The following is a 26,858-nucleotide window of genomic DNA, read 5'->3' as shown; positions in this document are numbered from 1 at the left end:
TCTGCGCGTTTATGATAAACAAACATTTGCCTAAAACTTCAAAAACGTATTCGATGTCGGCCTGCAGAAACTAATCATGGCAGCCCACTTTCTAAAATTGAAACATTTACGCTGTTTAAGACATGGCAAACACCACTCTGCTATCAATCAGGTATTTATTTCATTCAATAATTATACCAATTCATTTTATTAGTTAGAGGTAATAAGAGCAATGATTTTTGACGTTCTTAGTATTGAAAATGAATGTCTTGTCTTGCCCTTCAAGATATGTTTTCACTTTTTAACATGTTGACTGTTATTTTTAAATAGAAATTCGGAATTAAGTTTCACACGGATTAATCTATGTATGATTGGCATTGGATGGTAGGGAAATTGATCAAGTACTTTAGTACTTTTATTTTCGGTTTACTCTTTACCAAGTTTGTATAGAAATTTCTATTAAAATAATGCATTTATCTTTCTGAAAAGAGGGAAAATAAATAAAGATTGCAACTTGTAATTTATCTAAAATTCACACTGTATAATTGTTGTTCAAAATGAAAGGTTAAGTAGGCACATTATGCCCAATTTTGTAATAAATGATATCAATATTATATTATGTAGCTCAGCAAATCAATATCTTTTTCTTGAACAGCAAATGTTCAGTGCAATGTTAAAAAGTGAACACAGTTATCTCAATTAATATGTGAATTGTTTATAACAAATAGAACCTTCAATATTCTTAGACAGTGTTTGTTTCAATGGTATTTTGCTGAATGTAAATTAATTTTTAAATTACCGTTATTCCATTCTAGATGGTTACAGAAAATGTGCCTTTTGTCAGTGTGATAACAAAATCACAATATGTATCAATGAGCACAAGTAGTAAGACCAAAGAAATTGAGAAATCAAAGGCAGCTGACAGCAAGGGAGAGACAAAAGGAGCTGTGACAAAAGTGGAACAGGAACCCAGTGAGATAGATTTGTACAGGTGAATTTTTTTTTAATTTTAAACATATTTTATTGGGTAATCAAATGGATTGGGCAACAGGCAAAGCCTATATAAACCCTCTCCAAAATACAAAGTCAAGAAGTGGTGTTATAAAATAATCATAGAATATAGTATATAGTATGTAGTATAATTTACCAGTTTACAGAGTGATATATTATTGATATATTTGTATACAAGACAAAGGATAATTGGATAATAAATGATAATCTTGACTTTTGTCATATGATGATAAATTAACTTGTTGTTTAACATATACACAACTGTACACGAACACATTCATTCCTACATTTATAAACCCATCACCTCATTCATTCATACCGACAGACAGACATAGAATATTGGAGTCATGATCCAGCCCATTTGAAAAAAAAAAAAAAAAAAAAAAAAAATTCAAAAACGCTTAGAAGCTATAATATAACTATGAACATAAGAAACAATTTTACAATTTAAGTTGTATGAAAATTCAGAACTACCATAAAGAATATAGTTAATATGAAAAGGGACACTAATATCATTAAATTGATTAAAAAGTTTAACTCTTTGTTGAGTGTATCTTGGACACTCAAGAAAAAAATGTATATTACCTTCAGATTCAGACCCACAGTTTGTACATTGACTATCAGCAATTAAAAAATCCTTAAATAAATGAGCATTTAAATTGCTAGCTTTATTCCGTAATTGACATAAAATAATATTTTCTTTCCTATTGCCAAAGCTGTAGTGTTTGCATGTTTTGGGTATATTTTGGTTTTTGAGTTTTGACTTAAAAATAGACAAAGATGATGAATGTTTTATTTCTGCATCAAGATTATTCCATAATTTGATTGTAGACGGAATAAAGCTATTGTAATAAGAAGTAGTCCGACATAGTGGCAGAGAGTAAAAATTGCCATTAGACCTAAGATTATATGCATGTTCAGTTGGAAAGTATGGTTGAATTAAGTCTAACAAGTACTGAAAAGAATAAGCTTATGGTTATCCCTTCGAGAATGAAGGGTTTCCCAACCAAGTTCGCTATATAAAATACTTCTAGATGAGTTAACTCTCAACCCTGTTATTATTCTGGCTGCTTCTATTTGCACTTTTTCAAGCAATTCAGAGTTTTCTTTGGTACAGTTTCCCCACACAACATCACCATATTCCAGTATAGGTCTGATAAAAGCCATGTAAACAAAATCACAATATGTATCAATGAGCACAAGTAGTAAGACCAAAGAAATTGAGAAATCAAAGGCAGCTGACAGCAAGGGAGAGACAAAAGGAGCTGTGACAAAAGTGGAACAGGAACCCAGTGAGATAGATTTGTACAGGTGAAGTATCTCAGTTATCTGTCATGAGAGATTTGTATAGGTATCTTGGTTATCTATCACGAGATGTACAGGCAAGGTTTCTCAGTTGTCTATCATGAGATAGATTTGTACAGGTGAGGTATCTCAGTTATCTGTCATGAGAGATTTGTATGAGGTATCTCAGTTATCTGTCATGAGATAGATTTGTACATTGAGCATCAGGTATTGATTTTGTTGTTGTATAAAACAAAAAAAAGCATTAATAGGGATATAATGATTTTAAAAAGGTAATGAGTTAGCAAGAGTATAACCATATTATACTCATTTCACCTTTTCTTATTTCAACTTGAATTTGAAGAATGAGAATCAATATCAAGATATATATTAACCTTTTTACAAGTGAAAGAAGGAAAGTATTGAAAAAGAGTTGCACTTGTAAAATATTACAATGATTATTATAAAATGGCATATTAAAGAACAATTTTCAATAATTTTCTTCCAAGCATGAAATAAAGTGAATGTAGTTGTCACTTATGTCAGTGAATTATGGATTTTATATACTGTATCAAACAGTCTGGTATTACTGGTATGTCTTTGTTAAATGTTATGTTCTCTGTGATCAGATAACAGTATGATTCATCTGTTATGCGCTTTTGACAGGGAGAAGTACATTCCTATCACCAGACGGACCCTGATCCGGAGGATCATTGAGGAGAGGGACCTCCTGACCCCTCTTGAGCAGCGCAAGTTTGACGAGTTTGCTGTGGCCCTGGACTCGGCCATCGTTCAGGAATACCATGGTGTCCTCAATGATCTCAAGGTAGGAGAGTCAGTCAGGGACATAAAGAGGACAAATCTGGATAGAATCCCTGATGTATCCTAGCTATCCTAGCTCTTATACATGGTGAAGGGGCAAAGATCATTGAATGTAGTTGATCAGCAGCTGAATGTTTAGTTTTCAAATTTTCAAAGTCTGTCAGATAAATCAAAACTTCAAATACTTAAAGGCAATTATTCTACCTCACATGTGTGCAAAATCCCATTACTCAGCTTTTAATTTTAGCAGTTAAAGGAATGATGTAATAATACTTCTTTCCAGACCCTATTTGACCCAGTTAATCCAGATAAAGACACCTTGCCATCTCAAAGGTTTTCCAGAACTGAAAGGCTGGACAATGAATTTTGGCTCCTACAGAAGCTTGAAGATGTTATGGAGAAGGCCAATTTTTACAAGCTCTCAGATGACACAGTGCATAAAGCTCTACGAGAGCACACAACTCAAGGCATCAGGGTAAAAAAAAATTCAAGTTTTGTAAAACATTAATTGAATGATTTCTTTTACAGTTAAGTTGCTTTAACCAAGATTAGCAATGACTTTTAAAAACAAATATCAATCATGTATTTTTTGTTCACAAATACCGGTAATGAACTGTATAGAAAAATCAAATATACATGTACCAGTATATGCAATGTGTATAAATAAATGGAAATACATATAATTTAAGTATACGCCGAGATAACGATAAGTTCTGTTGAATAATATACATCTGTTTGCTTAGAAACAATTTTAGGTTTACAATTAAGACAACTGATACTAGATCATGTATTGCTGTTACAGGTGAAAGTAGACAAAAACGACTACAATATCTTAAGCATGTGGATCCTGGGGAAGGAAGAAGTAGATGTTAGTCTGCCCTGGTACCAAACTTTGTTCTCCAAGAAAAAAAGTCAACCAAAGTCAGTACCCAAACCAGACTACCTCAAAAGAGTGGTGGTCATCTGTCGACTCAAGGGGGACCCCAAAATCATGCTCAAGTGTTTCAAGGAGATCCCTGCCAAGTCTCTAGAGATGCTCCTCCCTTCAGGGCGGACAGGCATGACTGTGAGGAACAAACTTTTATTGGCCGGGTCCACTGCTGCTGGGGTCTTCACCATTGTGGGAGAGGTCACGTTATTCCTAGCCTATAGTAAATTATATTTCATGAATCTTGTGCTCCCGACTGTGTTAACTTCACTACTCACAGGAACTGCAGTGCTATTTAACTACACCAGCAAAAGCAAGAAGTACTTAGAGGACCTGCATAGGATTTCGTATTTTAAGACTGTCGCTAACAATCGTGGCTTTTTGGCTCTGATGGTGGACAGAGCGCAGGATGAAACATTCAAGGAGGCCCTGATAGTGTACATGTGTATTCTGTCCCACAGACCCCCTGGGGCCAGACAGGAGGACACGGGCTACTACCAGATGGTCATCGCTGAACTAGGTAAGCAAGAGTTGTACTTCTTACCATATAACCATGCATGTACCCCAACTGTAAATGTTAACTACCACATGTAAATGAAATGCTGTCAATAACTATCAACAGCCAATTAATCTTAAAAAAGTTTATCAAAACACTTCCTGTCTTTCAAGAGTGACTCAAAGACTTTATAACGTATCAGATTATTTACCGACATTGTAGTAACATGTTCATGCCTGTATTTTCCAGGTGGAGCAACTGAAGATGTGATAAACAAATGGGCAGAAGACTGGGTTTCCAAGGTTACAGGGGTTCGAGTAGAGTTTGATTCATCTGAAGCTGTGCAGCTCCTGAGAAATCTGGGAATTCTTAGAGAACACAAAGATAAACTCTCTGTTTTACCACTAGATGCAGCCATTAAAAATCTTCCACGGCAGCCATTTTCTGTCATTGTACGAGCCAATGAGGTGGCTCTAAATGAAGGATTGGACAGGGATGAATTTTTGGAATCACAAAAACAGTACAAACAAGAGGATTTAAGGTCCAAAAAGTATGGCTGGTTTTCTCGTTTCTTATAATGCCCTTACTCAGTGGAAGAAATAACTACACTGCGTCTGTATGATACAGTGTACCTTAAATTCCCAATTAATCTTAGTCAAGTATGTGTAAAAAAACAAGGTTATTACTAAATATTTAAGAGATATGTATTGTTTTACATAAGAAAACTTAAATTATTGATGCAATTAAAAAGCAAAAAACAAAGACATAATAATGATCCTTTTTGTATGTGCTGACTTGTGAAACATTTGACTAGGGTGATAAAATCAGACATTTAAGTTGACATATCAGTACCAACCATGAGAGAATGAAAGGGGTTGATAAGAAATACAGTATTATTACATCTACCTGCATTGTGACATTGGCAGATATACCTGAATGATGCTGAATATTATAAACTGGTGATGCAGAAAATATGGTAGATTGAAGCATTCATTTTCGAACAAATTTTCATGCAGATCTAAGTCCTAACCATTACAACTGTGATAAAAAAAACTTTTACAATGGAATTAGTGTATCTGTAGATACAAGTAATAATTTCTTTAATCCAATTATTGGATGAAGTGATATGCATGCATGTAAGTGTAAATACAAAAGATTCTTATAAATTTCATTATCCTGGTATACAACTCCGCTATCATATGAATATTTTCTGTAATTCCTGGTGTGTAAAGGCATGTACATTCAAGATTCAATAACAACTGTTATCAGATTTTTCACTCTGAAAACAGATCATATCTCATTATGTGTAATAAAAGCAGTACTTTACATTGTCTTGGCTATCCTCAGCTGAAATATGAGATCACTAGACCAAGTCTACATCTAAACACAACTCTTCATTTATGAGACCTTCTTAAGATTGTGATAATTATCACAACATATCCTCAAACTGCTTAACCATTATAAACTGACAAGGGCATGTAGGATTCATGTATTTACAAAGTGTAAAACTGATGAAAAAACTTGAAGTTGGAATTCTACTCCAACCTACCAATACGTTGTACATGTGTACCACAAATGCATGTTAGTGTGTGATTATGATAAGAAATAAAGTGGCTGTAGAAGTTTACATGTGCTGAATTTTATGATTGGTGCATTTTGTTATGATTTAATTATTATAAATAAAAGCTTGTTGGGATCTGCTATTGATTGTAATGAATTGTAATATTTGCCATTTTGTTTATCTTTATAATGTTATACTGTGATTAAATGAAGTACTTTCAAAGTTTTGTATATTTATTTTAATGATAATTAAATTTGGGACAGTTTGCGCTTTATAAACAACAAATTTAATTTTATTTTTCGTAAATTGTTGTAGATAAAAACAGTCATTTGACCTTTTAATTGACATCAAATTGTACAAAACTCAAAACTTAACATCAGATGGATTGATACGTTTTTGACGTTATTTTAACTGCCACATATGCAACATTCTTTATATGATACAAAATTTTTTTTTAAGCCAATCAGAAATCATGTTAGAACCAGAATTAAATTATTTAATCTTGTTTTTGAGCATATTATCCTCTTTCAGTTTAATTCACACATCATATCATGTAATTATTAAACTGCCATTATGTTAACCATTAACAGAGTAAATTTTTTATCATACTCAGGTGACTGTTTATGCCCTTAGGCCTCTTGTGTTATGAGATACACGTTTTTGTCCAAATATTAATAACTTGTGTGACACATGCAAGCTGACTGAACAAGATATCTGTGAGCCAATGCTCACTAGTGATACCCCCTCTCTGATGTGAATATGCAAAATAAGCAAAGTTGACATTTAACAGAAAGCTGGCATCCGATTGGTACAGAAATATATCCAACAATATGGCATATTGCCTATACAAATACTGTGTAAAAATTTCAAGCATCTGAAATAAATAGCTGCTGAGAAATCTTTGATGAAAATTTGTTTGAAAATTTTGGCTAAAATAAACAAAGTACTCATTTAACAGGAAGTTGACGTCCGATTGGTACAAAAATATATCCTCGGTATGGCATCCCTTAACAAACACTGTGTAAAAATTTCAAGCATCTGCGATAAATAGCTGCTGAGAAATCTTTGACGAAAATTTGTTTGAAAATTTTGGCTAAAAATAAACAAAGTCATTATTTAACAGAAAGTTGACATCCGATTGATACAAATATATATTCCACAATATGGCATGCTAAAACAAATAGTGTGTTAAAATTTCAAACATCTGCGATAAACAGTTGCTGAGAATTCTTTGACTAAAATTTGTTTGAAAATTTTTGCTAAAAATAAACAAAGTCGTCATTTAACAGGAAGTTGACGTCTGATTGATACAAAAATATATCCCACGATATGGCATGCCTATACAAATACTGTGTAAAAATTTCAAGCATCTGCAATAAACAGTTGCTGAGAATTCTTTGACAAAAATTTGTTTGAAAATTTTTGCTAAAAATAAACAAAGTCGTCATTTAACAGGAAGTTGACGTCTGATTGGTACAGAAATATATCCTACGAATGGTATGCCTATACAAATATTGTGTAAAAATTTCAAGCATCTGCGATAAATAGTTGCTGAGAAATCTTTGACGAAAATTTGTTTGAAAATTTTGGTTAAAAAATAAGCAAAGTTGTCATTAAACAGGAAGTTGATGTCCGATTGGTACAAAAATATATCCCACGATATGGCATGCCTTAACAAACACTGTGTAAAAATTTCAAGCATCTGCGATAAATAGTTGCTGAGATAAATGCGACAGAAATTTTTGTTACGGACGGACAGACGGACAGACAGACACACAAGGGTAAAACAGTATACCCCCTCTCCTTCGGAGCGGGGGTATAATTAAGGCAAAACATATTGTGGACACAACTGTATTACACGTATAACAATAAAAGTATTTTAAGAAGTGCTGAAGATTCAAAAGTACTTGATAAATGTACCGGTATATGTATACTCTGAATTAAAATAACAAACTAGAGCAAAGCTCGTTGCAAAGCAACGAGTGGGTCTTCCGTTAATGTCAGAAGTAAAGCTGGAAGTTCCTGTCAGAAGCAGAGCTCTTAAACCAACAACAAGAGTAACGAAAATAAAAAGATGAAAAAATCGAATAATTCCTGGTACGACTTAACAAAATACGAATGATTTTAAGTACGACTTAACAAAAACATTTCCGATTTCAAGAACGACTTAACAAAAAAATCCGAATGTGTTTAAGTACGACTTAACAATTATTTTTGGTACGAGTTAATTTTACTTTGAACATTACGCTATTTTTTAAACCAAGGAAGCGGAATCAAAATTTCCGGAAAAATCAATTTTTAAACCCCGATATCTCTATTATGCATCGTCCAATTTTGAAACGGCTTTCGGTGTTAGATTCAGCTAAATAAGCTCTATAAAACACATATTTGTTTTTGATTTGATTAGAAAATTCATTTTTTCGAAAAATTTGTTTCACTTCCGGTTTCGACCGGAAGTGACAAAATAATTTTTTCTGTACATTTGCCATAAGTCAATTCGCAGATTTACAACCACAGAAAATTTCAAGTCTTTATAAACAACCGTTTACGAGAAAAGTGCTGGACAAAATCACTTTTTGAAAATTTTAAAATGACGTAACTAGAAACCGGAAGTGACTTAATGACTAAAAGTTTGAAGGTTTTAAGGGACAAGAAATTAAAATAATCCCTGAAAATTTCTTGCAAATTGGTTGAATAGTTTTTGAGATATAAAGCAAAAAAGAAGTCAGAAGGAAAAACAAGAAGAATAATAATAATAAACTAGAGCAAAGCTCGTTGCAAAGCAACGAGTGGGTTTTCCGCTAATGTCGAAAGCAACCCTAGAAGTTCGTCTAAGAAGCAGAGTTCTTAATCTAGTAACAAAGAAACCTAAGTACAAAAAGATAAAAAAAACTAGAGCAAAGCTCGTTGCAAAGCAACGAGTGGGTCTTCCGTTAATGTCAGAAGTAAAGCTGGAAGTTCCTGTCAGAAGCAGAGCTCTTAAACCAACAACAAGAGTAACGAAAATAAAGATGAAAAAATCGAATTATTCCTGGTACGACTTAACAAAATACGAATGATTTTAAGTACGACTTAACAAAAACATTTCCGATTTCAAGAACGACTTAACAAAAAAATCCGAATGTGTTTAAGTACGACTTAACAATTATTTTTGGTACGAGTTAATTTTACTTTGAACATTACGCTATTCTTTAAACCAAGGAAGCGGAATCAAAATTTCCGGAAAAATCAATTTTTAAACCCCGATATCTCTGTTATGCATCGTCCAATTTTGAAACGGCTCTCAGTGTTAGATTCAGCTAAATAAGCTCTATAAAACACATATTTGTTTTTGATTTGATTAGAAAATTCATTTTTTCGAAAAATTTGTTTCACTTCCGGTTTCGACCGGAAGTGACAAAATAATTTTTTCTGTACATTTGCCATAAGTCAATTCGCAGATTTACAACCACAGAAAATTTCAAGTCTTTATAAACAACCGTTTACGAGAAAAGTGCTGGACAAAATCACTTTTTGAAAATTTTAAAAATGACGTAACTAGAAACCGGAAGTGACTTAATGACTAAAAGTTTAAAGGTTTCAAGGGACAAGAAATTAAAATAATCCCTGAAAATTTCTTGCAAATTGGTTGAATAGTTTTTGAGATATAAAGCAAAAAAGAAGTCAGAAGGAAAAACAAGAATAATAACTAGAGCAAAGCTCGTTGCAAAGCAACGACTGGGTCTTCCGTTAATATCGGAAGTAAAGCTAGAAGTTCCTGTAAGAAGCAGAGCTCCTAAACCAATAACAAAAGTAACTAAAATAAAAAGATGAAAAAAATCGAATTATTTCTGGTACGACTTAACAAAATCCGAATAATTTAGGTACGACTTAACAAAAACCTTTCCGATTTCAAGAACGACTTTACCAAAAAAAATCCAAATGTGATCAAGTACGACTTAACAATTATTTTTGGTACGAGTTAATTTCACTTTGAATATAACGCTATTTTTTAAACCAAGGACGTGGAATCAAAATTTCCGGAAAAATCAATTTTTAAACCCCTATATCTCTGTAATGCATCGTCCGATTCAAAAAAGGATTTCAGTTTTGAACTCAGCATGAAAAATACTGTAAGATACATACGTAAAAGTTTTAAAATTGAAAAACATGAAAATTTAAAAAAAATGGTTTTGCTTCCGGTTTCGACCGGAAGTGTCCGAATTGAGTTTCCAGCCTTATGTCATAAGTAAAACGATAGTTCTACCTTTTCTGTAAATCTCATAGCTTTACCTTAAATCAAAAATGAGAAAAGCTCCGGACAAAATCACTTTTTAAAACGTGAAAAACGTCAATATCTGACGAAATTGATGACGTCATCAAACAATTTTTTTATATTATAGAGATCTTTCAGATACACATTAAACCTGCAAATTTCAAAACAATCGATGGAAGCGTTTTTGAAATATTTGAGTTGGAAAAAAAATAAAAAGAATAATAATAATAAGAATAAGAAAACTAGAGCAAAGCTCGTTGCAAAGCAACGAGTGGGTCTTCCGTTAATATCGGAAGTAAAGCTGGAAGTTCCTGTATGAAGCAGAGCCCTTAAACCAATAACAAGAGTAACTAAAATAAAAAGATGAAAAAAAATCGATTTATTCCTTGTACGACTTAACAAAATACGAATGATTTTAAGTACGACTTAACAAAAACCTTTCTGATTTCAAGAACGACTTAACAAAAAAATCCGAATGTGTTCAAGTACGACTTAGCGATTATTTTTGGTACGAGTTAATCTTACTTTGAACATTACGCTATTTTTTAAACCAAGGACGCGGAATCAAAATTTCCGGAAAAATCAATTTTTAACCCCCGATATCTCTGTAATGCATCGTCCGATTTTCAAACGGATTTCAGATTCGTGTTCAGCATAACAAACTCTACAAACCTCGTAAACATTTTAAATTGAAACGAAAAATTCGAAAATTCGAAAATTTTAAAACACTTCCGGTTTGGACCGGAAGTGACGGAAACTAATTTCCAGTCTTATGTCCAAATAAAAACGATCATTGCTTCAACACAGAAAATTCCAAGTCTTTATCTTGAACCGTTTTTGAAAAACGCCCTGGACAAAATCACTTTTTTAAAATTTAAAAATTGACGTAACGTAAAAACGGAAGTAACGTTGTAGTTGAAAATTTAAGATCTTTGAGGCACAATAATGTTACATAATCCCTGAAAGTTTCATGTAAATCTGTTGAAAACTTTTTGAGATATTAAGCTTTGAAAAAGTCAGAAAAATAAAGAAAAAGAAAAATAATAATAATGAAAAAGAAACAATAGAATAACAAGAGGGTCTTCCGTTGAAAACGGAAGACCCTAAAAAAGAAACCGTAGAAAAACAAAAGGGTCTTCCGTTGGAAACGGAAGACCCTAATAAGTGTTTCTAGTACAGGTAATTCTAGACTCACATCAGTATTGCGTCCTTATGCTAATGAGCATCTGTTCTGCTCAGTTATTAAATCAGTTAATAAACAATGAATATAAATGACCATGCTGAATATTTTTAAAGAAAAATTCGCACAGATGAATTCTCAATATAATTTATTGTCATTAAAATCATGGACAATAAATATGTTTTGATAATTTACAGAAAGAATGACACGTTTCACCCAGTCTTTCTGGGATGTCAAACAAATACACAACTTCTGGAGACGACAATTTACAATCCGAATCAGTAGTTTTTGCATTTGTTGCAGTGGATGCCAGTTGAACTCTTATTTTTGTAATGGTATAAACAATTAGCTAAAATAACTCCAGACATAATCATAAAGCAGTTATATATGCACTTTATATACAAATCATACACAAAGTTCAGTTCACATGAACTTATTTACTTGTTCTTGATGTACCCTTCATGTTTGCTTTCAAACAAACAACAAACACGGCATTAACCACTGGTAAAATGAAAGACCTGAAAGTTCTGTCTGACAGATGGTGATTACAATCATGCCGTCTTTGCTCGTATGGCCGCTCTCTTTCCTGTGACGGCCTGGAATCCGGATTTAATGCTAGTGACGGAACATCTTGATCCACACGACTCACACTGGAGGAAGAAAATTCTTGTGTCTTTCTGTAGGAGAGTGTCGGGTGATCTACAGGTGTGACAAGTCACGTATTCCTCTGTAAAACAAATCAGTGGACTGTAAAGTACATGTACTGTGAACCAATCATAATATGTGTGCAATAAAAAGTCAATAATTATGTGAGCAACCCCTGCATTTTCTTTGCACTAGAATACTAAATACCTAGCTTATACTTCTAGAAATAGATATGCATGTAACAACTTCTATCTTTGCAAGTATTTGTCCTAAACTGGCCATTTGCAAATAAAAACGATGCATATCATGCTTCATTTGCATTATCTATACATGTACCTTGTAACTGTAAACATGTACATATATTTACATTTTTCAGTGTCATTGTCTGTGATAACACTACAAATGTATATCAATTTCATAATATATAGTCCAATACATTTTATCAGTGTCTATTTTGATATTTAATCATCCCCCCCAAACCGTATTTGATCACATCATAATACAGTGTACTCAAATAATGATTCTGTTTTCCTTCAATACATAATTTTGTCTCTTAGGTTTTGCCCCTCTTCTATCTTTTGAATGCACATTAAGTGCATATTTAAAGGTTTACAAAAGTTTGTTTTAATCTGACAACAATTGATATGTCAAACTTTTAAATGATGACTATTGACAATGGTTAGTGAGATGTACAGGTCAAATACAAAGTCTAAGTAATCTTACAAGAGTTAAGCTTAGATTGTTATTGAGGAGTGGTCACGGAATAAACAAGGGAATGCAACTGCTGACTCGACATAATATATGACAAAGCAATCTGTTTTATAAAAAAAAAAAATCTACTCCATAAGTTTACCTCTACATATGAATTAAGTCAATACTTACTGATATATCGCCTAAGGACATTTTCAATCTGTTTCTGGTTGTATTTTCCTTTGATAATGAGCTGGTTATTACCGTCCACAGACCCGCTATAAAGAAGAATATAAAATTGAAGTCAAAAGAACTCTTTTATACATGTACAAAATGAGGAACCACCATATATCCATCTTTTTCACACGTCACAAAACTTGCAAAAAGGGGAAATGTGTAATATTTTTTATTTGCAGCAGTAATTTGTTCAATGTGAAAAAAATTCTTATACAATGTACCAAACAATACTGCATATAATTTCTGTCTAATGAACATTTTGCAATGTAAACGTGATCACGAAAAAAGGGAAAAATTAGATCATCACAAAAATTTACAGATTTATGTTAAGTTTACCTAATAAAAAGGACAACACTAACTAAGAAAAATAGTTGCCGATGCTTACCTAGTTCCCAATTCGGCTAATAAAAATGCCAATACATGTTTGGGTTGTCGATGTAATCTGAAATTAAGTAAATTCATTAATAGAGAGAAAAAAAAGCATACCTGTACATGAACTTGTATCTGATTACTAGTATCTTTTATATGAAATGAATTGCAACTCTGGAACAAAGTGACTCTTTGCACTTTAATTACATGTACTAGCTATCATAATGATTGCCATACATTTTCAATAAAGAAAGACTTCTTATGTTTAATAAGGCTATAGGTTATCAATGTATTAAGGCTATAGACTATCAATGCACACATACCGTAAACAAACTTTTATTAATGATGACCATATCAAGAGATTTACCATTGAATAAAATATTCAAAGCCATGATTTTTTTCAATGATGCTTCTTGCAGATAATCTTTAGAAAAGACATTAAAGGACTGATTTGAGGTTAGAAAACTTACATTGAGGTGCTAATTAAATTTTCTTGCAAGCAAATTGGGTATCTTTTACAGATATATGTAGTACGGTGTATGTATAAATATATATATGTAGTGCATTATTTTAAAAGTGTACACTGTAAAATAACTTTCAATTAAATTTTTTCCATTAAATGAATTCAAATACTTACAATCTACATATGTCTGAGAAGTTTGCAAATGATGACTTTCTAGTTCCAACTTTCAGCACCTGTGGAGGTCTCATGACAAATTTCTTCTTTTCTCCAGCAACCATGTCAGGATTTTTCTCTCGTATGATATCAAATACTCGTGTCAGTAACTAAGACAGAAATAAAGATTCAAGATAAATATCAATTAGAAATCTAAATTTTGGGATTACAGGTAAAGTGAAACATCAAGGATAAGCAATTTTAATTTGTTTTAACCATATTTCATTTTTTACCCTAAAAATTATAACACAACAATAGGATTAGGGGGAATGAAACTGGTTTGATGTTAGCAAAAATTCATTTTAAGAGTGATCTCTGTGTCATACGGTCTACTTCTCATTCCTAGTCCAACCTCACCTCATCGTATGTGTAGTCCCTGTCAGAGGCAAGCCACGCCTTCCCCTCGGGCACGGGCCGAGCATCATCCAGGTCCAGGTCTAGAAAAATAGAAAGAGCATGAAACTCAAACCAAGCCTTACTTTGCCAAAAAATTATTATCATACATGTATCTGAAAATCATTTCATATCTTGGTTGTGATTTAGAAACAAGTACCAGTAATTTGCAATTTTTTTGTAATTACAAGAATTTTTCTAAACAAGCAAGGTCCTTGTTAATTATTCATGTGCATATGTCAAAAATGTAAATGTTTGGAATGTCACTAAGATATGAGGAAGAAATCTTCAGGGCTAATTATATTCAACTGATTATATCATAATAACTAATATTTTGTAATATCTTTTCATTTCCCAAATCTTGGCAAGGACATCAGTACTGTACATATACACGAGCATTTTAACAGAGACTGGCAATGCATCCTGTGAAATAGGATTTGACAAACTTTCTGTCTTCAACTCTTTCTTTGATTTAATCAATGCGTTTAAATAGCAGTACCATCACTTGGCTTTTCAGAATCTTCATTTTCAATCATTGTGAAGTCCACCTTCTTTTTCTTTTTCTTCTTTAAGGGTAAAGCAAAATTCATGTCTTCCTCTACCCCTTCTGGTGCCTCTTGTTCCTCTGTTTCTGCTTTAGATTCCTGTCAATTTCACAGATTGTTTTGCATTAATATCCTGGTTTCGCATACATTTATAAATTACTACTGAAAGTTATCAACAAGTTTATATGTATGAGACAAAACTAAAATCAAATATACAATCATGTACCAGGTACATGTAGTATCATCTAAATCAGTATTCATTAGTGAGAAATAATAACAAGCATTAGAATTAATACTAGATTTTTACACATACTGGTTCTGGTAAGTTGTCTTCCAATTCATTCATATCAAATGCTTTCTTTTTCTTCTTTTTCTTTTTGATACCAAAGTCCAGTGAAAAATCTGTAAAAGGAATGCAAGGATAAAATAGTAAAAATTAACTCCAGATCAGGCTTTTTTGCATTATAAACAATAAATAAAAAAATACTGACCAAACTTGTCATATCATCCACTTAGTTTGCTAATAATCAGATGAATGGTAATGTTTGTATTACATCATTCAGATAGTACAATATGACATTAGTACAATCAAGAGGGATTTATCAATCCATAGATTATTGAAATTATCTTTATTTCACTTTTGAATGGTAACCTGATAAGTCCCTCTTGCTAGAATATCATTTAACATGAATAATCTGAAAAGCAATCATAATTTCACAGGGTGAGACAAAATTTTTTTTTTTTTAATTGGTGACCTAATGACAAAAAAATAATAATGTGGTACAAACTCTGTGGAATCATTTTTATTCATGGTAGTCAATGTTCGTGGATAGCCAACATTTTCCTGGTTGGTGGGGACGTAATTTCGTTGGTACATGTAGCAAGTAAGGAAACCCACAAACATGGATTAAAAAAACCCTATTTTTCAAAAATAATTTAAAAATGGTTCAAATCAAATTTGGAAAAAAGAAACAAATCTATTTCAAGTGAAATTTATATTTCTTTACATATTATAAATGAAATACTTGCATTATCTTATTAACAAAATTCTGTTTTAAATTAATATATTATTGATGTAACGCAGATGTCCAACGTTAAATGATTTTATAATAATCTGAGCATTTATTTGGGAGGCTTATTATTTCTAAACAAGATACCAACCAATTCTATTGTCAGAACAATAATTTAAACATTGATTGTAATTTTCTGAGGACTCTATTAAATTTGCATCACTCATTATGCCAATTTTAAACCAGGCTATTATTTACCACGGGTGTTAAGTCAAGTTGTGAAAACCTTTTAATTGAGATGATAATCAGTTTCCCCCCTTGATCATTTGTTGAGAATACTGGCCAGCTTCAACCAAATAGGGCATATTTACCAACCAAAAAACTAACATTTCCCACAAGTTGTAATTTATAACTCTAATGCATTTAGGAATTTTAATCATGAAACTTGGAAAATCTGTTGCTTTTTGCCATGAGGAATGGGTTTGATATTTGGTTCAAATTTGAGGGGAGTGATGGCTCTGCAGACAAAAAAAACCCAAAAAACAATTGGTGACCTAATGAAAAAAAAAAGGTACTGGCGTGCGACCAGTTCTCGCCGAGTACCATTTCTCGCCAGTACATTGTGACGTCATTTTTCGTATATAATTTTATGTTTTAATAAAATGACGTCACAATGTACTGGCGAGAAATGGTACTCGGCGAGAACTGGTCGCACGCCAGTACAGTTATAATATTTACCATCATCTGCTTTTTCAGAGGTTTCTGGCTCTGCTGCAGGTGCCTCCTCCTCTGGGGCTGGGGTGGGGGTCTCTGCCTCCTCTGTTCCTCCATCCAATTCAAATGGCATCTTCTTTTTCTTCTTCTTCTTTTTCATATTTGAGGGATCAAACGGTAACTGAAATTATCATAGGAATTGGTAGCTTAAATATTTGAGTAAGTATACACTGGGTTACCGTTAGGGTGGTTCACAATTTCTATCGAATAAGGAAAAGAAATTAAGACAAACTGTCCCCGTATAAAATACCAACTAATGTTGCACCATGCAGATTTTTATAAATTTAGGTACAAGCCATGGTAACTTCAGCAAGAAGGACTATACAAGTGTTTAACTATTTTGTTTAGCCCATCAAACAGAAAGTTACAACACAAAATGAATTATCATGAAAATAAAATGTGTTCACATAAATGGGCATGTAAAGGTTAAATAAATTTCATTTTCTGTAATATATTTTTTATGGAAAAAACAAGTTATCATGCAATCTTTGAATAAAATTGGTGTAAATTTTTAACTTCAAGGAACGTCGTTTAGTGATTGATATATTTACAATGCCAATGGTAAATTGAGTAAACGGCGCGGTGTGTTTGGCGTGGGAATAAACACACTTTTTTTTCTTCCTTCACGATTTTAGGTTAGTTGTTATAAGTTATAAAGGAGTGTTTTAGTTCTTAAACAAATATATTTGTTAACTGACGAAGTTTTAACTACGTTGTAGAAATAATGGAGGAGACCATCTGGTAATTTCTCAAATCTGAATTTACGTTGAACAATTATAATACATCGTCTTATATTAGGGAAATCTGCATCGTAAGACTCGATAAACCCGCCATTTTCAGCATGTGCTACTTTGATAGACATCGCCATATTGATTTCTGTTCTTACCAGCTCGTCTTCAGCCATGTTGCTTCCACAATGCCGGGTTGCATCAGATTTAAAGTATGGAGGCCTGGTCGGGACTGTAAACATTATAAAACGCAGGTACACACTTGTTGTTACTTAAATTATAGAATCAAAAGCACAACTGAAAACAGAACGTCATGTAAATAGAGACACAATTTTTAATTAACACAACAATAAATTGTTTCATCATTTTTAAATGAAACAGTTTACTATATATAGAGAGTGTCGTCAGTGTTTCCGGTATCGTCAATCTATTTTGGACGCGCAAGTTTTCTCTAAAATTACATCATTGTCCAAATTACTTGGGAAATCGGACTACAAAATCTCTTTTCGGTTTTATACATAAGTACCGTCTAAGTTATGCAGCGTTAAATGGTTAAAATTATTTAATTAAGTGACTAATAAAATTTATTTTAGGCTAAGTTAGTGCTTCAAGTAAAGTCACTAAAATTTCCAATTATGATACCACAGTATCTAAAATACTCATCGTCCGGTCTTTGATGACGTATTCATATGCTAAAATTATCTCATGACTTTGTAAAGCTTTTCTTAGCTTGGAATCCTATTGAAGGGTAATAAATAAACTTATTTGGAATCCTATTGAAGGGTAATAAATAAACGGTACGTATATTGTAATGATTATATGTGATACATTGAATTCATGGAGAAAACTATAAATAATACATATATGACGATTTAAGTGAAAATAAAGGCTTGGAAAACTTTTGAAAATATAAAAGAGACGTCGCGCACGGTGTTGGTGTTAAAATGTCCTTTCAAGGTGCGTGCACAGTACTAGTATTTGACTATTATTAAAAAAAATTGGACATATGTAATTTTATATACTGATCTGTTCGCGAATGTATTCGGACTTCAACAAAACATGTAATAAAATGTAGGATTTTTTTTTTTTATATTTTATAAATCGGTGTTAAAAACTGAAAATTTCACTAGAAATGGCATGTAGATAGGTAACACTTTTTAGGTACATATCTCAAATAAACTACATTATCTCGGTGAACTTTAATGAAATGTATCATTACGTTATGAGTGAAAATGACGTTTTTTTACATTACCGAAATTAACTCCAACACCGTGCGCAACATCAAGAATATATTCAAAAGGTCAGGTCCTATAGTATGTCACATTTGTGTGTAACTAAAAAAATGTTAATGAATCCTACTATCGAAAACATATGTCGCCAATTTTCATTGATCAACTGCGGCACTATAGCTAGAAACTGCATGTGACGAAGACTAACTTTGATTTTATATCGGCCTTTTCCGATGCTAGCTATGGCCAGTTCTAGGCAACCTCGATCCGTTTTTGAGGATAGCTCATTTTCAAGATGGCTGCCAATTTTTACCATATATGGAAGGTCGCTTTGCATTGATAGTGAAATTATCCTCCATTTTTGGAGGATAGTATCGGTATATTTCAAAGGCTTCGTGAATATCTTTTTAATGAAAAAATGCAAGCACCAGACCATGGAAACTGAAGTTAAGGAAATAAACTAATGATTGTATGCGGCGATTTGAAATTCTATGTATAAGTATTTTCACAATATGCTTTGAAAGTGTGTACTTCCTGTGTTCAGTTTTACAAATAACAGAGACTGTATACAACTGTTTTATTTAATAAAAATCACAAAATGGTGATGTTTATTCCTCATTCAGACATAACTGAATGTATCCACGTTTAGAGACAATAATGGATATCTTATGGTCAGCTGTATTGTATATGTATAATTTAAGTAAATGTTTTGCACACCCTATAAGGACTTTGTAACTCTTATTCTTATTAATACACAGGTTATTTAGTATCATGCAAAATTAATTCCTTCACACAAAAAGACATTGTCAACTTATATTAATTAACATGAATTAAATGACACCATTTATAAATATCGATTATACTGATCGAGTATTAAAAAAATGTGAGAGTCTCCACTGAAAATATTTTTCTTTAAAATCAGCCCTGCAATTATTTTAACTTTAATATTTATTAAATATTATCAATAAATATAATTATTGACAGCTAAATAACGTGGTTTTTTCGTTGTCTTATGATTATATTTACGTCATAGTTAACTCCCTCTGTAAATACAGAGTTAATTGCCCTTCATCTGAAAAGATCCACCAGGGGGGTGCAAGCATCTATCCTCCAAAACCGTAGGTTGCCTAGACCTGTACCTGATGGCTGAAGTTAAAAATGGCAAAGTTTCAAAATTGTTAACCAAAGAGACAATTAGCCGTGTTTAGTGTAAGACTATCGGAAACCAATGGATATTATATTTTTACACATTTTGGCCGCCATACTTCGTGTAAGAAGGTCATTAAAGAGCTCCAACAAGAGGAACAACTCTGCATTAAAAACTAAATTGAATTTAAAAATTTTAAATTTAAAAATCAATATTTTAATCTAATAAAATTTAAATTAAAAAAATGGAAGAAAATATACGATATATATTTAGCATTATACATGTTTTCAATTTTAATAAAATGAGAAAGTTCAAGATAATATCATACATTTTTTGGAAACATCAAGTAATTCCATTAATGGATTCATTCGATATCTAACACCCCTTTAATCATCACCGTGTTGCCCTAATGAACTGAATTTAGACACTGTAAAAAAAATCAAAATAAAAATTTTGCACAATTTTATGACCCTTTTGCATATGCTTGATAAATAAATGCCTTATTAAAAGTAAAACCTTTATATAAATATAAAAATAACAGAATTAAACCTTGTTCATTTTATGCACACATAATTGTGTGAAATCAGCTAAAACTTTTTCACGGATGCACTAAAATATCGATATTTCTGACATGCGGGCCCATTCGACCATTTACGGTGGTCAGCCATTTTTAGAGAGGTCAAGATGAAACATTTCACATGTAATACATTTTTGATTAAGGTAATTAATACATTTTTTTCAGTCCGCAATAGCCTTTATGCACTACTCTTGATGATAACGTCAAATCGCTCATGACGATACTTTTGCCTTATACAGGGCATAGATATATATCTCCAATATATCGCTATTTAGAATATGCTACATTTCTAAAAATGTAATAAATAAATAATATAATAAGTAATATATTAATTAATGATATAAAATATTTGAAATATGTAAGGACATAAATCAAACGGCATCCTTACATTCTGAAAAGGCCATTGTGATTGTTGTTACATGGACCCATTTTTTATTCTGGCGATCATTTCATTTCGATGAAATTAAATATAATTTAAATTGTATGCACCATTTTTACTTATTATAACTTGGCCTAGATACAAATGGTGTTTTAACTAAATTGTTAATGTGTCTTAATTCCCTGCCATATCATAGAGCATGTGGGTGACGGAGTTAGGTTCATAAGATATAAGCACGCGTGATAAATGTCGTATTCAGAGAGATTATTTGAATAAAAATAAAAATATTTTTGTTAATGATTTTATAAATTATATTGTTTCAGATTATATATATATATATATATATATATATATATATATATATATATATATATATATATATATATATATATATATATATATATATCAGGCTTGGGGTAATGCTAAATGTAATGGTAATGCATTGCAATGCATTACATGTTTTCAAAGTAATGCTAGTAATGTGTAATGCCACAAAATTAGCATTACAAGTAATGGTAATGTAATTCATTACTTTCCAAAATCTAGTGTAATGCTGGCATTACATGGCATTACTTTGCATTACTATGCATGCCTATTTATGCATGTTCACTTTAAAAAATGTGATAAATAAATGAATAGCTGAAGTTGTATTTGATTAAAATTAATTTAAAGGAGAAAGCAATAATTCTTGAGATAAAAATGTTCTTCAGATAAAAATGTTTTAGTTGTATTATAAGAAAAGATTTTTAAAAAGTTCATTTTATTACTTGATATAATGACACAACTCCATAACATTTTTAAGAGTGTTGTTATTAAGAGTTTGAAATCATTTAAACAATTTACTCCAATTAGTTTCACTTCAATTAAGAAGGTGTCAACAACACACAATGCCCCCAGGATAATCTAAGTATCAAAATAATTAATCTATTGTTATAAGAAGCACTGAACACCCAAATCCCCTCCCCTTGGCTATGTTCCAATAGAAAAAAGGACATGCACCTTTAAAAACAAAATGAATGCACTGTCCATCCATGATGAAAATCAAAATCACTTTCAATATTATAACCCATTTGAAAATTCTCTCTCTCTCTCTCTCTCTCTCTCTCTCTCTCTCTCTCTCTCTTATATTAAGTACATTAGTTTACACTGATAGAAAATACAAGATTTATGTAATTTTTCTATCATTGCTCTTAATACATATCCTAATATAAAGATTGCAAATAAGACATTCAGTCCCAGCTTCCACTGCTCCTGTAGAATGTTTATTTAGTATACATGTAGCTGGGAAGATTTTCAAACCTAACAGGATGCAGTTAAGAGATGAACCCTTTGAAACTTTGGTGATCATAAAGTGCAACAGGCTAACAGCAATCTTTTGTCTTAAAGTGTCCTCAGTATAAAGAAATCCGAGTAAAATATATTAAGAATTACTGGGAAAACCCTCTGTTTATAAATTAATAAAGTAAGTTTCCAAAATTATAAAGATTTGTTTAATCTGGGGAAATACCCCAATTTAGCTTAAATAACAGCAACGTTATACCATAATTTGTTTTCTGTTATGCATGTACTTCTGTGTCTCTATTTCATACCTGACATTGAACCATGTCAAATGTCTATAATACATATCAATTTACTTTTATGTTATATGTTATTCATAATGCCATAAGATATGATTATATATTGAGCAAATACATAATGAATCTTGTATAATTATGTCATTGAATTTGAACCTGATATGAAAATGAACCTGTAAATATGTTAAAGAGTGTTTTTTATTTGCAACATTTGCAAAAACTATTTAGCTTTAATTTTTTAAAACAAAGTAATGGTAATGGTAATGCATTACTTTACTTTAGTAATGGTAATGGTAATGCATTACTTCAAGAAAATCAAGTAATGGTAATGGTAATTTAATGCCCAAATTCATGAAGTAATGGTAATGTAATGCATTACTTTACAATGTAATTCGCCCAAAGCCTGATATATATATATATATATATATATATATATATATATATATATATATATATATATATATATATATATATATCATCCGATACATTTTATTCAGATTTGACAACATAATTCGATTATGATAAATGATAGATGTAAGTGATGTAGATTTTTATGAAAAGGGGGTTCAAAGACAACTTTTTTGCAAAAATTAACTATACATAAAATTCAGTCTCTTTAAAATATACATGTACATGCTATCGCATATAGCCCCCTAACTTCGCCACTACCCTAACTCCGTCACCTTCGGGAAACTCCTCGCCGTTTGAAATCAAGTATGACCCGCGTTAATGGGTTATGTAATTTTTTTCTGCAATGATCGCAAAACCTTCATAACCCGCATGAATCATCAAGGAAAGCATTTTATTGTTTATATTTACATCTTTCTTTTAGCAAATTGTTCGTTAAACAATAAGTAAAATTCATTTAATTACTGTTATACATCTGTACGTTCCAAATCGTCTCCTACGGGGATTTGAGTCTGACAACATCGATATCATGATTATTCCGTGCAGTCGGTAGTTTTTCTTAGGTCGCTGTAGGTTTCAACCAACCGATACACGGGGCGTGTAGACTTCAGCACGGCCGTGTCTACAGAGCAACCATTTGACTATAAGTTTCCGCAAGAAATAGAAGGAATCATACTCGGTAGATGTAAATATTGTCCTATACATAAGGGTGGAACTTACTGTGCATGCCATTGGGGTAGAGATGCGAGAAGACCTTTACCAGAGAAAGAAGACAAAGAGCCAAGATCAGGACGACACACGTTGAAAAAGATCTTTTTCTTTTTTTTTTCTTTTTTTTTTTTTTTTTGCTTGTCAAGATTTTTTGGATGAGTTTGCCCCCCCCCCCCCCCCACTTTCAAAAACGATGCTACGTGCCTGCAGTAAGTTCCACCCTTATGTACATGTATAGGACAATATTTACAGACTATTATCACCAATATCTGAGAAATCTTCTATCTGACTATGGTGGAGAGGAGCAATACAGAGCTGGAAGCCATGTACAGACGGGTAACGATTTGGCCAATCATTGCTGACTCACCATGCATCTTGAGGACGTTCAAGGATACGAGTTGAAACGACCGACGACGGGTGGACCTGGATGATGACGTATATGGATTCAGCAAACTGTTACTTCACTTTTGTGCGATTATTCAACTCTAGAAAACCAGTGATAGCCAGGGAAGGCTGGGAGACAACCAGAAGAGACTGGTTACTTTTCAAAGACAGGTGACACTAGAATAGAATAGAATCGGGGTGATGAGGGACAGCAACCAGAGTCACAGTTGCCACTAGAACGCATCCAAAAGACAATCAACGAGTTACTCAGAAGGTCAATACTCTCAGAGCTCAACACGAAAGTCACACTAGAAACGACCAGCAGGTTTGTACAAACGACATTGACTGGAATCAAAATTTGGAAAAGGGTTGCGAGTTCACCAAGTTAAAGCTAGATGTCAACCAGCGCAGCAGCTATACCAACTGGTGAAATGCAAGAGGTTCAAAGTCAGGAAATACACCGCAGCAATGATGGCCTCCACACAGCTGTACAGTCACAGGCAGGATATACACCTTTAATAAGGGGATGAGAAGTTTGCAAAAGACCCAGAAGGAAGTGGAAAGGAAAAAGACCAGACCGCCAGCCATGAACGACAATGGTAAGTGGAACCAGCTTAATGGCGATGTAAATATTAACAATTATCATGAATTCGGCTCTTCAAAGAAGCGTAAAAAGAAAGGTCAGAACAAACTCAGAAATCGTATATGCATAAAAAGCAAAAGTCGTTTAGGAAAATATACAGGAGGGCTACAACAACTCAGGAACACCGTAAGATCTCGCTTGAAGTAAAAATAGAATACAGACATATCAAGGAAAATGGCAAAGAAAATCATCCAGAAGAAGAGCAGTTTTTGTCCAAGACCCTTCTAGGTTCACACAATCAGCTTTAGATGACGAAAATTCAGGAGCGTTGAGGACTAAAAACTAAAAAGAAAATATAGAGGAACACTTAATGTCAAGCCATTCAGACCCAATGACGAGCGACCCAATTGAAAAGTGCTCAAATGATTACAAGTAGAACAACCAGTATCACCTCAAGAAAACCAAGAACCAACATGGAAAGAAGTTATGGAAGTCGTAAATAGAGCAAGATCCCGATCAGCTATTGGGCTAATGGGCCTATAAAGTATAAGATGCCCACAGCTATTGCGTCGACTTTGGAGGCTTCTTAAAGGTATTTGTAGGAAAAGAATCGTCCCAGGTATTTTGAAAAATACTAGTATTTGGAAAAATAACAGCAAGAGTTATGATATCATAAGAGGAATACACCACCAAGGTAAGCCACTGTCAAGAACAATGACACTCCTAATATTGACAGCGTACATAATCAACTGCTACACTGATATTGCCGTGAAGAAAGGGGAATTATCTCTGGATTTCCAGGATGTCTAGAACATACCAGTTTAATAACACAGCTAACCAGAGAGGCTAGTATATCAAATTAAAGTACTGAAGAACTGATGGGAGTTGATTTTATCGATTATTGTTTATTTTAAAATCAATGATATGTTATTTTGCATGGCAAGTACTTTCCTATATGTATTTGAATTACGCACATTTTTTATAATATGAATTCTCCCATGCACAGGAATTTCGTGAAAACCCAATATGAATCATGTTGTAAATAATTATATTCAAAGATCTATTCCATCAAACTACGTATCAGTAATCGGAATAGTTATGAGAAATTGTAAGGATCCAAGCAATATTGAACTCTAGTCTCGTTCAACCAGACTCTTAGCTGTATCCGTTAATCACCGTCAAGCAAGAGAGAGAGAATCGCTGCTCGTCGGAGATTTACGAAGACAGCAGAGCGTCTGGTTGAACGAGCTCTGGCGTAGGAATATATAATATGTACAACTTCAAAAAGTATCTAAATTGTTCGTATCATTTAAAATCTGACTATTTACAAGGTATCAATAAATACTTTCCTTGAAAAACAATGCCTAAGAACTCATTACATCGAGTTTATCGATTAGAACTAAATGATGTCAGCGGTGTTGATTTGTGCTTAGGTCCAAACACTGTTTCACTTTCGGTTTGCCTGAGTAACTGCATAGGAGAGTTGATTAAAATCAACTTAAAAAAACCATGGATACCTAAAACAACATTTTGGCTAGACCTAACAAATGCTTATAGATCCATCCCGCTCTTACTCATCATAATCATCATGGAAGAACTGCAACATGGCCATGTACCAGACTCATCCAAAAAATCACTAAAAGCTACTTTGACAACATATTCTTCAGGTTCAATATCGATCAGTTTACAACAGAATAGCAGAGGCTAAAAAGAGGTTGCATCATTTCGGTAATCTTATATGTAGTGGTCCGATCATCATCGCAGCAAAGCGAGGAACAAAAGACCTCAAGATAGCAGCAGGGGCTTTGTGGTGGGTGCGTTTAATCACAACCTTTGTTTAAAGAAGATGCTTGGAAATTTCTAATGTAGCTCTGCAGAAAATATCTAAACACTAAAGGGCTACCGAATTGATACAACTGGGTTGGGACAGTGAACTCTTTAATAAACCGCCCAGCGAATTTCGTTCAATCCTGACATCTCCGAATATAGATTAAAAAGGAAATAGTTAAACTTAAGAAGCATTTATTTTGTACAATTTTACAGATAACAATATAAGTTTAAAACATAAAATAACTTGAAATATATTTTATCACATGCAGTGTAAGTAACAGTGCATTTTTCAAATAATATCAGTATTGATTGAAAGTTCAAGCAAATAAAAAAAAACTACAATATGACAGTTTTGAACAATACAATAGTAATGGAATCTGGTATATGACTATCAAATTTGGAATGAAATTACCCTAGTTATAAGGATGCAGATATGATCTAAATGATTTAATA

General features: G+C 32.6%; 2 protein-coding genes across 3 annotated transcripts; one reads left to right on the top strand and one right to left on the bottom strand.

Moving 5' to 3' along the window:
- On the top strand, nt 1-6,303 carry LOC128189097 (transmembrane protein 143-like). 2 transcript variants are annotated; one of them, XM_052860560.1, is made up of 6 exons: nt 1-151; nt 795-970; nt 2,941-3,100; nt 3,380-3,571; nt 3,899-4,544; nt 4,770-6,303. In XM_052860560.1, exons 1-6 carry the CDS (start codon nt 77-79, stop codon nt 5,096-5,098), a joined length of 1,578 nt encoding a protein of 525 aa, XP_052716520.1. In that variant the 5' UTR covers nt 1-76; the 3' UTR covers nt 5,099-6,303. The 2 variants fall into 2 exon arrangements, with proteins under 2 accessions (XP_052716520.1, XP_052716519.1); XM_052860559.1 differs by lacking the exons at nt 1-151; nt 795-970 and adding an exon at nt 1,974-2,301.
- Nucleotides 6,304-11,647: 5,344 nt separating this feature from the next.
- Nucleotides 11,648-17,840, bottom strand: LOC128190330 (eukaryotic translation initiation factor 2 subunit 2-like). The gene is made up of 9 exons (XM_052862352.1): nt 17,742-17,840; nt 16,820-16,976; nt 15,385-15,473; nt 15,026-15,170; nt 14,491-14,570; nt 14,095-14,243; nt 13,474-13,530; nt 13,044-13,129; nt 11,648-12,243 (listed from the first exon to the last, which is right to left on the bottom strand). The coding sequence occupies exons 1-9, from the start codon at nt 17,823-17,825 to the stop codon at nt 12,068-12,070; spliced, it is 1,023 nt and encodes a 340-aa protein (XP_052718312.1). The 5' UTR covers nt 17,826-17,840; the 3' UTR covers nt 11,648-12,067.
- Nucleotides 17,841-26,858: the final 9,018 nt, after the last annotated feature.

This window comes from Crassostrea angulata, chromosome 6 (genome assembly GCF_025612915.1).
Source record: "Crassostrea angulata isolate pt1a10 chromosome 6, ASM2561291v2, whole genome shotgun sequence".
NCBI lineage: Eukaryota > Metazoa > Mollusca > Bivalvia > Ostreida > Ostreidae > Magallana > Magallana angulata.
The sequence above is the reverse complement of the archived record's forward strand: the minus strand, read 5'-3'. Positions and strand labels throughout refer to the sequence as shown.

What these genes read in the sequence shown, in the direction of transcription:
- LOC128190330 (XM_052862352.1), bottom strand. Translation starts at nt 17,825, where the DNA reads ATGTTTACAGTCCCGACCAGGCCTCCATACTTTAAATCTGATGCAACC. An exon ending in CTCTGAAAAAGCAGATGATG is followed by an intron (nt 15,474 to 16,819) that starts GTAAATATTATA and finishes TTCCTTTTACAG; the next exon opens with ATTTTTCACTGGACTTTGGT. An exon ending in TTCTGAAAAGCCAAGTGATG is followed by an intron (nt 14,571 to 15,025) that starts GTACTGCTATTT and finishes CTATTTTTCTAG; the next exon opens with ACCTGGACCTGGATGATGCT.
- LOC128189097 (XM_052860560.1), top strand. Translation starts at nt 77, where the DNA reads ATGGCAGCCCACTTTCTAAAATTGAAACATTTACGCTGTTTAAGACAT. An exon ending in AGTGAGATAGATTTGTACAG is followed by an intron (nt 971 to 2,940) that starts GTGAATTTTTTT and finishes CGCTTTTGACAG; the next exon opens with GGAGAAGTACATTCCTATCA. An exon ending in GATGGTCATCGCTGAACTAG is followed by an intron (nt 4,545 to 4,769) that starts GTAAGCAAGAGT and finishes TGTATTTTCCAG; the next exon opens with GTGGAGCAACTGAAGATGTG.